A 16,146-nucleotide genomic window follows, 5' to 3' on the forward strand; every position below is an offset into this window, starting at 1 on the left:
CGAGCGACGGGGCGACGACGGACAACGACGGGTACGGTTACGGGGGCCTGACTGGGCGCTGGGCCGGCGTACTCGTATTACCGGTTTGGCCCCGTATCATGTCGTCACTGCTATCCCAAATCAGGGTCGCCCGGGCAGCGCGCTAGGCCGACTTGGGCGGCCAGAGAGGCACCAACCCGTTTGGGAACTAGCGCGCATCGGCGGTGCCTCGGTGCGCTGGGCTGGCAGATCCGAAGGTGCCTGAGGGAACCAAGGTCCTGCCATCAAATTGCAGAAATTTTCTGCATCAACGGACCACGGAGGCCGCGATACCCGAACACCTGAGGCTAACCAGACCACGCCCTGCCTTTCTGCCTTACCGGGCAGACATCATATCAACGGAACGAGGCCGGAGCTACCAAACCACTATCTACTCCCGGTGGGAAATAGTCTCCTACAGACGTCCTACTCCGTACATACTGTATATATCTAGCGGGGACGGAACGGCAGACACGGTCCTCCGTCCGCGGAGGAAAGTAAATACGTACAAAGTAAGCAAGCTGTGCGAGACCTCTACCTACCTACCTACCTACCTATCTAGGCTTACGGAGCGACCGAGCGACCGAGCCCTGCTGGCGCCGGTCAGAAAAACAAAAGAATAGCCCCGTCGCCAGCGATACGCCCAAATTCTTAGTCAGGACAGAAAGAGGTCGAGTGCTCATTTCATCGACTTCTGGCCTGCCCCTGATGATTGGCTGTGCGGACCCCGTCAGTCAGCACCCATGGCCAATGGGGCGCCGTGGATCTCCAGGACTAATTTCGCTTAACCCACAACGGTCTCACAGTCATCAACATCTGACCAAAGAAATCGCCGATTACCCTGCAGCCAAGCCCCGCTGTCCCTGAATGGTCTGGTTGGTCATAATCTCCATCCTGCGCATTATTTTTTTATTATTTTAATTATTATTATTAAACCTCCCTGCGGAAGCTAGGCTGGGATATAGGTACGGTCGATCGGCCCCGGCTCTGATACGATGCGATGCTGCTTGAGTTTTGAGCCTTGAGCCTCGAGGGCTGGAGCTTTACTGTCTGTCTCATCCGGCCGGTGCTCCTGGCGTCGATGAGAAGCATCCAGAAAGCATCGGGATGGAAGCTCCCCGGATCTAAGTCAAATCGGAAATCTAACTTCCGAAGGCCGCCCCCTTCCTTCCTTCTTGTTTCTCTTCTTTGACTACTCGGCGTTCGAAGAATCTTGACTTGCCGTACTCCGGACCACCGACAAACCCCTCGGACAATAGCCGCAGAGGACCCCGGCCAGACTTGGAATCTGGATTGATTGACTGATTGATTGATTTGATATACCGCGATCAGCCAACAGCTGCCTTAGTTTGCTGAAGATTTCCCACTGGCTCCCGTACTGTAAAAAAGCATAACTGACTAGTACGCCGTATGTAATCACTGTATCCCAACCGATCCTCGCCGCGCCGGCCGGTGGACACTGGACACGAAACGGGCGATGCCTGTCATATGCCCGACCAATGCTCGAGGCATCATCATCATCATCAGGATGAGGCGCGGGTGACAAGACAGGCCCGCCGTCGGTCGTCGAGCTGACCAGCAAGCCGCAGCTGGAAGGATCGCGCATGCACCACACCAGTTAGCTTCAGGGACGGGCATGATTCATCAAACCTCCGTACGCCGTGCCTTTCAGGGGATTTGACATTTCAGGGTCAAGGATAGGCAGTGATGTGCAGGTCTATGGGAGTCTAAGCAGCAGTCTAGTAGGAAATTATTGTGTACGGTTATTGGGCACACGAAGAGGCGGAAGCGCCCGCCAAGCTTACGGTCCGGTATGGTATCCCGTTGCATACGGTACGTACGGTTCCCCTCCCATCTGAGGCCATCTGAGAGGGTGGGAAGATCACGGCAAGCCGCCCGGACGAGGTGATCAGGCTGCATCCGAGTAATGTACTGGCAGGTTGGCAGGCTGGGATGTAAACAGCAGGTCTGCAGGTGAAGTTTGGAGAGGGTAGGGCAGCTGACCATCCATGGGATGGCACCGGCAGGTTGCGGATGGAAAGAGGGGATCGTGATGCGGGTGTCTTCTGTCTGTCTGTCTGTCTATCTGTCTGTACACTGTGTAAATAGGTACCCTGTGCTCTGTTGGGACTGGGATGAGATTATGGTTTCAGAAAGCAGCGTCATCACAGCTTCGGCCCCAAATTAAATCACGATGCTGGCGCTGGAGTGACATGGTTATCTAGCTGCTTACTCTTGCCTCGTCTATTGTAACTAGCAGAGGCTCCGCCCAAACTCCCCGCTGAATAAGCCCCGGTGGTGATGAGGATAGACGACTAGTTCTCAACTAGTTCAGTGGTTATACCAATCTATTTCGTGGTCTGGGAGCCCGTTAGTGTTTCCGAGACACGAGTTGAATTAGCATCAGCGCGTGGCAGTGGCACAGCACCCTTACTTACGAATGCGAATCCATCGGGCAGTGCGCGCAAGAGCCGGTCGGGGGATCGTGGTCGATATCTCGTCTAGTCCGCAGTCCGCAGTAGTGTCGAGTGAGATTAAAGGGAGAAGGAATGCCGTAGTCAACTCCCAGCCACCCCAGGCAGAGCTGGCCTGCTTCGGTGCTCGGCGAATGATGTGAGCGCTCCATTGTCTGTCTGTCGAGTCACGAATCGAATATTAATCTCGATGCATCGGATTCTGGGTGAAACCCCTAATCATCCAGGGTTCTTCGAGGCCGCTCGTATTCGTTCCTCCGCGAGCCTCGTTGACGGTTGCCTGGCCGTGAGTGGATCGAGAGAGAGAGAGAAAGAGCTTGGGCCAGAACAACGCGACCACCGCCCGACGCCGAGCCGTGGCTTGGACCAGATCATCATCATTCATTCATCCGTTCTTTCTGGATTGATGCGATTCGACAGTGGACAAGTCCGAGGTGCCAGCAATAATCCAGCCAACGTCAGGGATACATCAACCATCCACTCCGTACCGACATAGTAGTCTGTCTGTGTCTGTCTGTCTTCCCCCGCTCGTCGTTGCATCATGGGCGGTCGGTTTCGGGGCAGAATATGGGGTAGGGGCGCCAGCGTCGTGTACATCATCACACATCATGGATGCCGATACAACCGTGGGCGGAGTCGAGCCCATCATCAGGTTTTTACCACCCTGTATCTGCTATGCTACCTACCTACCTTTGACTTTCCAGGAACTCCATGCCTCTACCAAGCAAAGAGAAGAGTCGAATCGAGGTAAGGTAAATACATACAACATACATACAGCATACATACATACATACGTACTGTGATACACGCCCGTACATACCTCCTACCTACTTCGTACTTCAGATTACTTGATATCTTCTGACCGCCGCGGCTGCAGGAGCCCCATCCCGAGCGATCCATCCCATCCATCCATCGGCATCGCATCACCTGATACCGCAGCCCTCGTGCCATCCTATCCCTTCGCGAATCAGCGCGCCCCCAGCCTCAACCGCACCTGCACGATGCGCCGGCTCCGATGAGGTCATGCCGCATGCCGGTTGACAATGAACAAGAACAAGAACTGGAACTGGAACTGCTCATCATCCATCCGGCCCGCCAACCTGATTCCTGCATACCACACACACTACTCTCGCCCTGCGCTCACTTTAAGCTTTTGCTTTGGTGAGAACTACTTTTTAGTCGAAGTCTCTCTACTTTCTAGGGCTCGGGATCGCCTTCCAGGATCAGGACTCCGTAGATACTTGTTTCCTATATGGGTCGGTCGGTGCCCGGTAGGATTCTCCCCAGTCTAACTCCAGTCCCCTCCGCAAAAAGCATAATCTCAACATCATCATGTACCCCAAACTCAATACTGCAGCCAGCAAGCAAGCACAGTAGAGCACATCCACATCCCTCAACAAAAGTACAGCATACATCTGGAGTACAGCTTGCAGAGTGTAGATCCTTTACATTTTACATATACTGTAACTACCACTAGATACCAACTATCCCATCCATCCATCCATCATCCATCCATCCCTTGAATCAATTTCACACCTATAAAGATCTGCACCACAGCATACCAACAGCCCCCCCCCCCCCCACATCAGTCACATAACTTGGGGATCTCAATTCTCAACAAGGATCGCGTACTCAACAGCCTCCTCCACAGTGGATATTTGAGGCTCAATTAAGCCGCTGGCTGAGTGGGTGAGTGGATGGGTGTGGCAGTGCTCATGCCCAGCCCTCCCCTCCCGCCCTGGCCAATCCAGGGTTGTGACTTTTACTTGGCAACGGAATGATATGTTTCTACCTATCTACTAGTTTGTCCTGCCTTTCTCGGCGGTAAAACGGTTCCACTGGAGATGTTTGGCCGGGGTATGTGTTTCAGGCTCTCGGCTGGATTGGAATGTTCAGCAGTGTGCTGTAAGCTGTGTGCTGTTGTTGCCATGACGTTTATACTAGTAGTTAGTACGATTGGGTTGATGTACAGGCACAGCCACTAGGCGGCAGCTTTCGGGGGAGGAGGGCTTGGGGATGAGCCACGATGATGGCGTGTGGGATGCTGTGGAACTGGAATCGGGGCTGGGGTTAGAAGGTGTGGTCGGGTGCGTTGTATGGTATGTTTGGTGTATATACTGTGACAAGGGATTGGGTTCCCCCTGCTGTATTGGTGACTGGTATATATCGCAATATTGTTTGATGGTCTATTTATATTGTGTCTTGTGATTGACGGAGGCCTTAGGATGATGGTCATTAATTAGCCCGAGGCAAGTACAAGTATTGCCTGAGGCTGTTTAGGCATCTTCTGGGTAAGACCCTGAGGTAGGCGTCCCGTGATATAATGAGAGATGTGCATGTCAACTAATTGTTAACCGGGTAGATACTTAATAATATTGCCTTCATTCTTCATAAGGTCTATCGACATGTAAAAGATCAGACCCAACGCCGGATATAGTGCAGTTTTGAAATCCCACTCAACGCCATACAGAAACAGACAGATCATAAGACAGATGATACCTAGTGTTTATCGTGACCATGTGCATCGGCCAACATCTGGAACCCCTTCACCAACCCCATGGCTGACCCAGCTGCCACGCCACCCACCAATATCATCTGCAACCCCCCAACGATACCTTTTCGAATGTTCTGGTGTCCTCGCCAGCCGCTCACAAAGCATGTCTTGCCGTACCCGAAGAGAAACAGGGCAATGACCATCGTCGCAATCGACCACCGCAGAGCCGAGAATGCGTCATGGGGACCAACAAAGAAGTACGGGAGAAGCGGCACAAACCCGCCGATGAAGTAACCCAGTGCAATTGTCAGGGCGCAGACCCAGGCACGGGATCCAGATGGCTCCTGCACGGTGTGATGGAAGTTCATGAGGAATGAAGGCAGGTTGGGGGAGGCGGAGAGGTGTCGGGTGAGTTCTCCCACCAGCTCGGCAGGAAGGTCATACGGCTCGAAGACTTCGGAAATGGTCTCTGTCACCGAGGCCGGGTCGGTCAGGATCTCTTGTTTTGTCTCCTTGAGGGTCGCGCGGTAGGATTCCCTTGAACGGAGGGTCAGCATTGTCCGGGTCAGGCAAGTTCACGGGGGAATACTCACTCCTCGCTCTTTGCTCCCAAATAGCCTCCCAGTCCCATGGAGATGGCTCCGGCGATGAGCTCAGCCATTCCACCGAAGACCACCACCTTGGTGTCTCCCAGCGCCGACAATCCGGCCGTCAGCGCAAACGGCACCGTCATGCCATCGGAAAGGCCGATGATGGCGTCGGACACAATACGTCCATCGACGATCTTGGACTCCTTCTTCTCCGATCCCCCGCGGCCCACGGATCCGGTGGAGCCGACGGAAGAGTCGGTGTCACTCCCGTTTCGCAGTGAAACGTGGAGTTCCTTCTCCAGGTCGGGCTGGGAGTATTCTGAAACGGGGGAGTAGCTGGACATCAGCTCTCGAATGGAGGAGATCGACATTCTGACGGGAGTGAGGGGTGTGTAGGAAGTGTTGGGAAGTCAGGCGAGTTTTAGAAATTTAAACTCTGTCGAAAAGAGTTTTGTTGCCGGGGTCGAAGGATGAAGTCGCCACTAATATATGCCCGGAGGGGGGGGGTGGACCGATTCACCGCGGACTTTCCGGAGGGGACAAAGAACCCGGGAAGTGAGGAGTATAAGTGAAAAAAAATGAAAAAGACCACTGAGCTGCAGCTGCAATTGACCTATGGGGGCACAGACGAACAAATCAACACGGCATCAGCAGGATCCTAAGGGTGGAAGCCTGTTCGGCCTACGGGAATGGGTGGTACATATGGATGGTCCGACGGACGTGAATGGCAGCTAGAGAGCAGCTGGTGGGCAACGCGACAAGGATGGGGGTTGCCGGTGGACATCGCGTGCCTGCGCGGGCTCAGCTTATCATCCGCCATGTGCCTTCACAAAGGGCCTATCGAGAGGGGGTGACCAGCAACGTGCCTGATGGGCTCGCAGTCATCTGCAGGCGCGGGGTTGCCAACGCCTGCACGTGGGCTCCTGATTGGCTGGGACCCGCGGGACAATGCAAGCCCGCGCCCCACAATCTGCGGAGTCCCTGAAGCTTGGACCTGTTTAGGAAGGCGTCCTTGCTGCTTGCGGGCTAGTGCCTGAGTTAGTTCTCACAAGGCCGTGCCCTGGCCTATCAGGAGGGCGCATTTCCTAATCGGCGGTCTGGTGGGCTCGCCGTCTAGAAGCAATTTGATAGAGCATCCTACGCATACTAAGTCTTAGCCTGGCCCAGTGAACTGCAACCCAGAGGCACGAATGCGCCCACGGTGCCGCGGCTGCATCTGCTATCGTCTGCACCGGAGGACGCCGTGTCACATCGCTTGCCTATCTCGAGAGTAGCACCACCACCTCCTCCTCCTTCTTTCTCCTCCCGGGTGGAGAACGTATCTATCCAGTACCTCCCCCATCCGGCCTAGACGGCGCAATTCCACTCTCCATCTCTGCCTCCACGCCAATCAATCGCGCAGCTGATGAACCACTGCCGGCGACTCGATGCATGCACTCGATATGCACCCGGTCATCCCATTGCGGAGAACGGCCGGAAGTCGTCGCCTCCCCCCCCATTCTTGCCTGGAGCACGACAAAGGCCTCACGCGAGCAGGCAACCTGGATTCCGCATCTCCACCACGTGGGATGCGTCGGCTCGCGTGCCATTGGGTCATTCCCCTCTTTCACCGATAATCGTGCCGCTTTTTTTGCCTTCTTGAGAGCAGGAGATGCAAACCCTGCTGCCGCGGTGGATCCCCAATGCCCGGAGGGGGAAAGAGAGCCATTGTCAATCCGACGAGCGGCCGGTCCCCGTCATGCGAGGGGCAGAGATAAATATCGAGCCGGTCGACCCCGGCCAGGAGGGAGTTTGGATTCTGAAGCTCAGAGGTCTCCAAGAAGTGGTTGCTGACCGGTCACCAACATGAAGCTGAACGTGGCTACTATCTCGGCCCTGGCTACTGTGGCCTCCGCCCTCCCTCACAGGCGCACCGATGAAACCTGGGGGAACATTCGCTCCAACGTATGTGCAGTGGTGGTGTCCCAATGGCATGGCGAGTACTGACGGGAACAGATCAAACATGTCATCTACCTGATGATGGAGAACCACTCGTTCGACAACATCGCGGGTTACTGGGACTTCCACCCCGACATCGACAACCTGCGGAACATCAGCTACTGTAACGAGTACACCAACCCCAACTGGACGGTCTGGGACGAGCCCCTCAACATCTGCGCCGCCCCCTTCGAGACCGAGGTGCCCTTGACCGATCCGGACCACAACTTCGCCGGAACCACCTATGAGATCTTCCGCAAGTGGAACGCGGACAGGGACGATGTTCCCAACATGGGAGGGTTCATCGAGCGCCAGTCAGAGAAGTACGCTGCCAGCCCGGGCGAGTCCAGCTTCGTCATCAAGGCATATGATGAGAAGAAGACGGCGACTCTGATCGAGGTCGCGAAGAACTTTGCTTTCTGGGACAGCTACGTGAGTTGCCAGGCTGAATTGACGATGAACATACACTGATTGCGCAGCACGCGGAACACCCCGGTCCTACCAACACCAACCGTCAGTTCGCGACCTCCGGCTCCACCTGTGGATTCGTCGACAACACCTACCAGGCCGCCGGGTGGTATGCGAACTACACCGGCACGACCTGTGCGACCTCGATCTTTGAGTCGCTCAGCAACAAGAACATCACATGGAAGAACGTAAGTAGGGCGATACAGAGGTGGAGCGAACCACGGCTAACGGATGCAGTACTATGAGACGGACATTGTCGACGCCTACATGTACAAGGTAAGCCAGCCCCCGCCCCCTCGGACAGGAACAACCGGCCTAACTCGCTCAGTGGGTGCAAGACAACGCCATGGACCGTCTGGTTCACTCGGACCAGTTCTACCGCGATCTCGAGGCCGGCACACTGCCCCAGTTCTCGTACTACAACCCCGAATGCTGCACGATCGACTCGATGCACCCGACCAGCAACATGGCCTCGGGCGAGCAGCTGATCAAGCATCTGTACGATGCGGTGCGCAAGTCCCAGTACTGGGACAATGTGTAAGTGCCGCGAGTCCACCGACCAGCCTACCATGGCAGCTAACACAGCCCAGCCTGATCATCCTCAACTTCGACGAGCACGGTGGTTTCGCTGACCACGTTCCCACGCCCGTGAACGTTCCGGCCCCCGAGGACGGCATCACCTTCTCTGGTCTGTCGGACGGCCACAACGTGACCTACGACTTCACCCGTCTTGGTGTCCGGTACGTACTACCCCATCCCTGAGAATCAAGCCCCGCATGCTGACCATCACCAGCGTGCCCTCGTTCATCATCTCCCCCTGGGTGCCCGCCAACCACCTGATCCACGACCAGGGCACCATGTACGCCAACAACTCCGCCTACACGCACACCTCGTTCCTGCACTTCCTGCAGGAGCTCTGGGGCCTGGAGGGGCTGAACAACCGCGTGCAGTGGGCCAAGACCTTCGAGCACGTCTTCTCGAGCGAGAAGCGCGAGGACACCCCGGAGCGGTTGACGACCCCGACCTGGTACGGCAGCAGCTGGGAGCCCAAGCCGGATCCCTTCTACAAGCTGAACCAGGATTACCCCTACTACGCCGACCTGGACTAGTCGGTCTACGAATCCGGGGAAATGAAAATGATGACGTCTGTTATGAATCGTACAGTTTTGTTTGAGAATTCGTTGACTCGTGTCTCGTCCGCATCGCATCTTTAGAGATAAAAAGAGGACCGCGCGACCTGCAACAGATGGAAGCCAAAAGCCGCTTTTCGCATAGCTAATAATGAATGCAATCCTCAGCACCTATTGCTGCTGCTCGTGTATTTAAGCAAATTCCATTCCATAGAAATCCTTCCTTCCTTCCTTCCTTCCTTCCTTCCATCCTTCCGTTCATTCTTGTTTCCGCAGAGCCAACAGTGGATAGGTTATGGTAATAAATATTATAGCGATATAGCGATTTTGCGGATTTGGATTCGGATTCAGTTTCAGGTTCGATTTCGGATTCGGATTCGGTTGTGGTGTGGTGTGGCCTATTTCTCCTTCCGACTCTCCTCCGCCCAGTTCGTCGGCTTCGTCATATTCCACAGCCGACTCTTGTAGGCCGGGAAGGAGGAATGGTTCCAGATATTCACGAGGACACTGCCGATACCCGTTAGTAAAGTCATTGTGCCCCAGCATCCCCGTGATAACTGAAATCGGAGGAACAAGGGAGGGAAGTGAAGAGAGGAGAAGACAGGGATGGGCAGGGAGAACATACTTCTGGCTCCGATCCATATACTCCTCCTCCTGCAACTCCTTGACGCCGACGGTCATGCCGTCGCGGGTGAGCATGACATTCTTCTTCTCCATCTTGGAGCGCGTGGTGCGGGAGACGTCTTGGACGATGGAGTAGACGATGTAGCCGATGACGCCGAGGACGAGGAGCACGCCCAGGAGGACGAAGAGGGGGGTGAGGCGGGTCATTCTGTCTTTTCTCTCTGTCTCTTTCTCTCTCTCTCTCTCTCTGGGTTAGTGGTTGTAGGACTGAGTTGAGGTGTAGTTTGTATCGGTGGAGGGTGGAGCGCCTTGCTTGGGGCGTAAAAGAAAGGTAAATGTATGGTAGTTTTGTAGTGTGGTGGTAGAGAGAGAGGGGGAGAGATAAGTGAAGTGGAGTGGAGGTGGGAAAGAAGGAAGTTACGTATTATTATAAAGACAAGGCGTGGGCGTGGCTGGCGGGCGTAGGGCTGACCGAACCAAACCGAACCGAACCGTGTTCGTATTATGTATGCGTGCCCACTTCTGAGCAGACTAGTCCTGAAATCCGGGGACGAATGATGAAGAATGAATAAATGACCCAGTCAGGTGGGCAATACTGTCTGTCCAGGTAAGGGAAGAGGAAATGACCAGTCACAATTGAAAGGTTAATGTGTTGTTGTCTGTCGACCTATTAATATGATTCCTCCCCCCCTTTAGTTATAACCCCCAAACATTAACCCACACACAAAACCCGTGGATCTTAAATATCTCTACACAGTACTGACGACTACTAACTAACTAACTAACTGACTAACTGACTAATAAATTGGGGTTCCACATTAGCCACAAGGCTTTCCGATCGGCTGCCAACTTGCCAAGCCGAAGCGCCCGCCAGAAGAATTCGGGTGCCTGATCGTTGTTGTGGCGCGGTTGATGGGGTTTGCAATATGACTGACTGACTGGGGCGCAGGCGGTTATTTCTTGGATATTAGATTATGAAGTACAGAGAGGAGAGGGGGGGGGTGGTATTTATAGTATCATGCAGAGAATGTAGGTATCTTTATTGATTCGTGATATCATCTGCTTTAGTGTGTGGGTCAGCTTTGGACCATAAAAATTAATTAGCACTGAAAAGATGCCCATTGGATTTCTTTCCATCATGTCTTTCCATCATGATGTTTAGCGAGTCCTTCGATGATCTAGATGTAGATAGATAGATATACGGTAGACAGGTTAAGACTTGGCTGGCACCTAGCCCCCGTCGGCTATTGAACCAACTTGAGCATAAACAAAGTATTCCACCATATACTGGAATCAGATAATGAAAGCAATCAAAGACTGGAGCCTGCGCCCTCTTAAAGCCCTTTACCACCATCCCTGGCCGCTGAGATTCTTCCGTCGCTGCTCGTCTCGACTCCGCAAAGCCCCCCGCCTTAAGTTACTACAGTCCCCGGCGCTTCTATCCCGCCCGGCTGGGGGAGGTGCTCAATCTTCTTTGCCTTTTTTTTTATTCTACACAAATATCCTTACATCCGAATCAGTCCTACAACAGGTCAGGTAGTGAGCAATCAGTTAATCAATTATTCACCTTAAAGCTATGGTAACTAATTAATTCCTTTCCGCAGGTGTTATCCGCTCTAAGCTCTAAATAAGTTAAAGCTGGATTTACTATTCTTGTCGTCATCATGAATCATGCATGCAAACCCCCCCATCAACCACCAGATCATAGATTATGCATAATAATAGCAATCAATTACCTCTACCACTCAATCCTTAATCCTCAATCCTCCATTCTCAATTCTTCCAAATTAACCTCCAATCCCAATCTCCATATATCCATTATCCATCATACCACACCATATACTATATAATACTCCATCCACATCCCACCAAAAAGAAATGTGCGACGTCCCCTTCCTCCCCATCTTCCCCATCTGCTTCCAATGCGGAACGGACCAGAATCCCTGTCGGTGTAAGGTTGTCGGCCCGACACTTGGTATGTACTTACTTCTACTTCTACTTCTACTTCACCTTCTACTATCTATCTATCTATCTATCTTCGATAAAAGGCCATGGATGGATGCTAAGATACACATACAGGGTTTATCTGCACGGTTGTGGCGGCGGTATGTCCCCAATGGCAAACGTATGTATGGTAAAGACGAAGACTGACAATCTCAGGTTATCTGCTATCCGGCTTCGATCTTCTGTGGATGCTGCTTGACGCAGACGGGGAAGGAGTACGTGGTCCTGTCCCCATTCTTCTTGCCAGACCTGGAAGATACTAATCTTCGTAGTGTGCTGGGGTATCCCGTCAAGGTAAATGGGGCCGTCAGCGATGCGATACCTATCTAGCTAGTCATTCGGAACCATCTATTGTAATGCAGTAATCACAAATCGAGAACATTAGGATTATCATGCTAGCGTATCGTAGCTCCCATCAAGCAATTATCCCCAACTAGCCGTAGCCACTATACGAATCAAGCAAACAGGTATCCAGTCGAAGAAAAGAAAAAGCACATTGACCCATCCCTCATCCATTATACACCGTGATCATTATCATAGAAGCCGTGTCCCTTCACTTGCATCGGCCGAGCCTATTTCAACTTCTCCTTCAGTCGCGCAAAGAACCCCTTCTTCTTCTTTTTCTGCTCTTTGCCGTTCGCTGCCCCATTGTTGCTCGCAGCCGGCTTCGACGCAGCTCCCGCAGCACCTGCACCTGCACCTGCACCTGCAGTCGGTCCGCTGGCCTGCTTGGGCTCCGCAGTCTTCGCCGCGCTGGCATCGGTGGCGCCGACAGGCGGGACGGTCTTGTCATCGGTGGTACCGCTCCCAACTCCCGAGTCAACAGACTTCGCCGCGCTGGGCTCCGTCTCCCCGGGACCAGACACTTCAGGCACCTGAGCTGCACCAACCCCGGTGGTCACCGTTGGCTTGTCAGCGGGAGTGGCCCGAGGGGAGATCGGAGCCGACGCAGGTTCCGCACCCGTCGCCCGCGGGGCAGTGTCCGTAGTGGCAGCAGTCAGAGCGGGCGCCGGCGTGCCGGCGGAGTTGTCTAGATGAACCTTGTGCTGCAGCTCCGATTCCATCTCCTTCTTCTCCTCGACGACCTCTTCATTGGCAGCCGCCTCCGGGTCCTTGTGGGCTTCGGAGATGGACTGCTTCACCACATCCGGGACATCTCGAGCAGGAAGTGCGCTGGTTGTCTGTTTCTGAGATTCCAGGGGAACTGCCGCCGCAAGCCCAGCAGTCGTGGACGTGGGGGCTGCCGACTGAATTGTGTAGCTAGTAGGATCCGTAGCCCCCGCGCCTTCACCCATTGGGAGACTGGACTCGGGGATCATGTTCTTGGACACGGGAGGGACCGAAAAAGCGTCGTCTCCCTGGGTCGAGCTTCCTGCCAAGGCAGAAGCACTGGCACCCTGGTCATAACCGGCCTTGTCGGTCCGTACAGTCGAGGAGAGCGTGTTGGGGTTGAAAGTGTTGGGGTCAGGCACCTTTTCGCCCGGGTTGAGCTTGATCGGGTTGCCGATACCGCTGGAGGCCGGAATTGGGTTCACGGAGAACTTCTGAGCCTCGGTGGCGGGAGTCGCTGGATATGATCCCGGGACATTAGCCCTCTGCTCCAGAGGCACATCCTGGCCAAGTCCAGCCGTGGTTGATCCCGGGGCAGCCGACGAGATGGTGGGATAGTATCCGTTCTGCTTGCTGCTGGACTCTTTGGGAATACCGGCTGCCAGTGCAGCGGTGGTGGAGTCGGGGGTGACGCCGGACATAGCTGCGACGCCGTTCTGGAGATCGATGGAAGGTTCAGTTTGAATCTGATCAGGATAGAGAACGTTGTTTATGTTATTACTGCCGTCGTCTTCCTCTGAGACTTGGTTGTCGGTGGTCCAGATGCCGTCCACAACGAACTTTAAACCAAGAAAGATATGAGGTTAGTGGAGATCGTGCAAGGATGACGCCGATGGGGGGGGGGAGGGGGGGATATATGATTATGGTTCGGCAAGAGGGAAGGTAGAGAGGGAAGGTAGAGAGGGAAGGTAGAGAGGGAAGGTAGATAGAGGGACAGAAAACCAAGGGAAGGGAAGGACAAGAAGAGGGGGGGGGGGGGGACGTGCATGACGTCAGCGCAGAAAAGCCGCCCGCAGCGTCATCGCGGGAGGGAAACTGCGCCTCTGTCGAGGATCAGGCGGCGATGCCCCGTCCGAGGACGTAATCCCCGTTGCGCGATGAAAGGCAAATCAGGATTCTTCAACTCACCTTGTAGAGCACCTTCTCGTCCGTCGGAGGCAGCGAGACTTCCTTCTCAAACCCGTCGCCGATCCGGTCCAGTCTCACGGTCTTGCCCCAGTCGTCAAACGTGCCCGTCACAAACACCTCGTTTGCATCGTATGGCCTGGTGCGTATGCGAGAAGCCGTATCAGCCAGCGATCCACTTAACTCAACTCGTCTCGTCTCTTTTCTTTCTCTTCACTCTTCTCATCCCGTCTCGTGACGCGCTGAGTAGCAGCCGGGCCCTGTTCCGTCCGCAGGCATTGCTTGGTACGGAAGGTGACGGGAACATGAATAGAACTCCCACTGGGCGGCCGTGGAGACAGCCAGCCAGCCATTATTCCACACAAAGAGTGTTCTTCAACTTACCATTTGAAGGTGTAGCTCCCCATGGTGTCGGTGGATGGGGGTTGTTGGATGGTGCACGCCGTGGCAGCGATGGGGAGGGAAGGGAGGAAGGAGAGAGGCAGAGGGGGCGCGAAGGGCGAAAAACGGGGTGAACGACGGGGTCCCTTGCGAAGGGAGGCTGGGAAGCCGCGATAAAGCTTGATGCGGGGTGGAGCGGTCACACACAGACCGTCACCGGTCGGGCTGGGGTAAGATACCTAGTACCTACAGAGATGTTGGGGAGGTTTCTTTTCCTCAACTGTCGCATTCCTCAGGCGCTGGACAAGATCTTTCGCTCAGGAGGTTCTTCATACGGAGCAGAGTGGACAGTAACCCAGTTGAGTCACCGCTGGGATTCTGGGCGCGTAGACTGACAACTCAGAGGCCCGACAGCTGGCATCTTATCAGGCTGGGATCCCTCATCCACGCCTTGTTTGGCATCAAAGCCATCAGTATGGAGGCTCGTGCTTGTCTCATCCCTGTTGTGCCGAGTGGTAGATAGCGATTGTACTCCTGACCAGCTGTACCTACCGACATGCACACACGCATACAGGAGCTACGTGGTCGCTACCCTCGATGGTACCTGGATCAATCGACATAATCTTCCGACCACCGACAGTCTTCCCTACACCCTACCTGCATTGGGGGGGGGGGGGGGGGGGTTCAACCGTTCCCACTGAATATTTAGCCACTTTTCGTACTTTCACACAAGATCGAATGATTGACAAGCCAGCTACTCCATAGCTGCCCTGACTTGCTGTCAGGCCGAGACGAGAACAGCGCTGACTGGAATCCAATCCAACAGTCCTTGGCGCTAGTCCCGACTGGGCTCTGCACGGTCCCGCGCTAGCCCCCATCAGGAACAGTCGAAAACGGCGATCCAGCCAGCGATAACGGTACCCACGCTAGCCCCATCTGGTAAGGCGTGGGCTGGGCCAGAAGCAGCTTCTCCCAGTCTCCCGACTCTCAGGCTGTCCGTCCCATGGGAAGCCTGCGACGGAAAGCTCGCCGTAGCTCCAAGGTCTGTCGCGGATGCAAGTGACGGACAGGGTTACCTGGACCTCGAGTGGGGGTGTGAGAACTTTGACGGACATCCAGACCAAGCGAGTGGCTGCCGGAGACTCGTCCTGTCATAACGGCGGTCCCAGCCAACGTCAACGAAGGGGTAATCGACCGGACTATGACCTCAGCGAGTAGATCATCCGACAGCTTCCTGTGGTTTGCCACAAACGACCACGACCGGCCTGGGGGGGGGGAAGAGAGAAGGCAGGAAGGATTTTGACCTCATTTCATTTCCATCGGGGACGACTGTTGCGCACGCAAGTGGATGATGTATCATGGACCTGCTTGGCCAGTCTGCTCTCTCCTTTTCCGGCCGTTCCCCGCCCCCTTTGTTAGGGAATTAGGGAAATTGGAAATCGCGGTTGAAGGGCCCAGCCAGGGTCTGGTTCCCATTCCATCGCAGCTCCGGTGGCGCACCGCACCGCAGCACCACGCAACACAACCCAGTCCGGGCTTTCCCCCCCCTACACCGTATGCCGCAATGTTCTAGAAGACGTCTGGAAGGCTTCCACACCGCGTCGTCGTCGTCCGTTCCCGGCCTGCTGGGCTGAAGGATTCTGGGACCATCGCCGTCCCCTGTCCCCTTTTCGGTCTCGCCTTCTGGAAGATTATTGGAAACGAGGAGATGGCGTTAGCATCTCTTAGTTCGTGTCCAGGCCGATCGTCTC

The 16,146-nt window shown here is 54.7% G+C and overlaps 6 protein-coding genes across 6 annotated transcripts; 3 read left to right on the forward strand and 3 right to left on the reverse strand.

Moving 5' to 3' along the window:
- Positions 1–2,839: 2,839 nt before the first annotated feature.
- BO70DRAFT_14323 (uncharacterized protein) lies at positions 2,840–3,628 on the forward strand. Its single transcript, XM_025538138.1, has 2 exons — positions 2,840–3,239; positions 3,370–3,628. The coding sequence occupies exons 1-2, from the start codon at positions 3,034–3,036 to the stop codon at positions 3,509–3,511; spliced, it is 348 nt and encodes a 115-aa protein (XP_025404323.1). The 5' UTR covers positions 2,840–3,033; the 3' UTR covers positions 3,512–3,628.
- A 1,296-nt stretch (positions 3,629–4,924) lies between these two features.
- BO70DRAFT_327829 (VIT1/CCC1 transporter family protein) lies at positions 4,925–6,093 on the reverse strand. The gene is made up of 2 exons (XM_025540717.1): positions 5,580–6,093; positions 4,925–5,523 (listed from the first exon to the last, which is right to left on the reverse strand). Exons 1-2 carry the CDS (start codon positions 5,945–5,947, stop codon positions 4,992–4,994), a joined length of 900 nt encoding a protein of 299 aa, XP_025404324.1. The 5' UTR covers positions 5,948–6,093; the 3' UTR covers positions 4,925–4,991.
- Positions 6,094–7,421: 1,328 nt separating this feature from the next.
- Positions 7,422–9,130, forward strand: BO70DRAFT_425265 (phosphatidylglycerol specific phospholipase; the record flags this gene model as incomplete). The annotated part of the gene is made up of 7 exons (XM_025547670.1): positions 7,422–7,520; positions 7,572–7,985; positions 8,033–8,209; positions 8,259–8,297; positions 8,350–8,558; positions 8,612–8,761; positions 8,815–9,130. 7 exons carry the CDS (start codon positions 7,422–7,424, stop codon positions 9,128–9,130), a joined length of 1,404 nt encoding a protein of 467 aa, XP_025404325.1.
- Positions 9,131–9,171: 41 nt separating this feature from the next.
- BO70DRAFT_357718 (uncharacterized protein) lies at positions 9,172–10,455 on the reverse strand. The gene is made up of 2 exons (XM_025542103.1): positions 9,777–10,455; positions 9,172–9,658 (listed from the first exon to the last, which is right to left on the reverse strand). Exons 1-2 carry the CDS (start codon positions 9,980–9,982, stop codon positions 9,550–9,552), a joined length of 315 nt encoding a protein of 104 aa, XP_025404326.1. The 5' UTR covers positions 9,983–10,455; the 3' UTR covers positions 9,172–9,549.
- A 1,198-nt stretch (positions 10,456–11,653) lies between these two features.
- Positions 11,654–12,109, forward strand: BO70DRAFT_391983 (uncharacterized protein; the record flags this gene model as incomplete). Its single annotated transcript, XM_025546256.1, has 4 exons — positions 11,654–11,750; positions 11,855–11,880; positions 11,936–11,994; positions 12,052–12,109. The coding sequence occupies 4 exons, from the start codon at positions 11,654–11,656 to the stop codon at positions 12,107–12,109; spliced, it is 240 nt and encodes a 79-aa protein (XP_025404327.1).
- A 242-nt stretch (positions 12,110–12,351) lies between these two features.
- On the reverse strand, positions 12,352–14,421 carry BO70DRAFT_391984 (carbohydrate-binding module family 48 protein; the record flags this gene model as incomplete). The annotated part of the gene is made up of 3 exons (XM_025546257.1): positions 12,352–13,668; positions 14,018–14,153; positions 14,399–14,421. The coding sequence occupies 3 exons, from the start codon at positions 14,419–14,421 to the stop codon at positions 12,352–12,354; spliced, it is 1,476 nt and encodes a 491-aa protein (XP_025404328.1).
- Between the last annotated feature and the right edge of the window lie 1,725 nt (positions 14,422–16,146).

Source organism: Aspergillus heteromorphus (genome assembly GCF_003184545.1).
Source record: "Aspergillus heteromorphus CBS 117.55 chromosome Unknown BO70scaffold_1, whole genome shotgun sequence".
Classification (NCBI taxonomy): Eukaryota; Fungi; Ascomycota; class Eurotiomycetes; order Eurotiales; family Aspergillaceae; genus Aspergillus; species Aspergillus heteromorphus.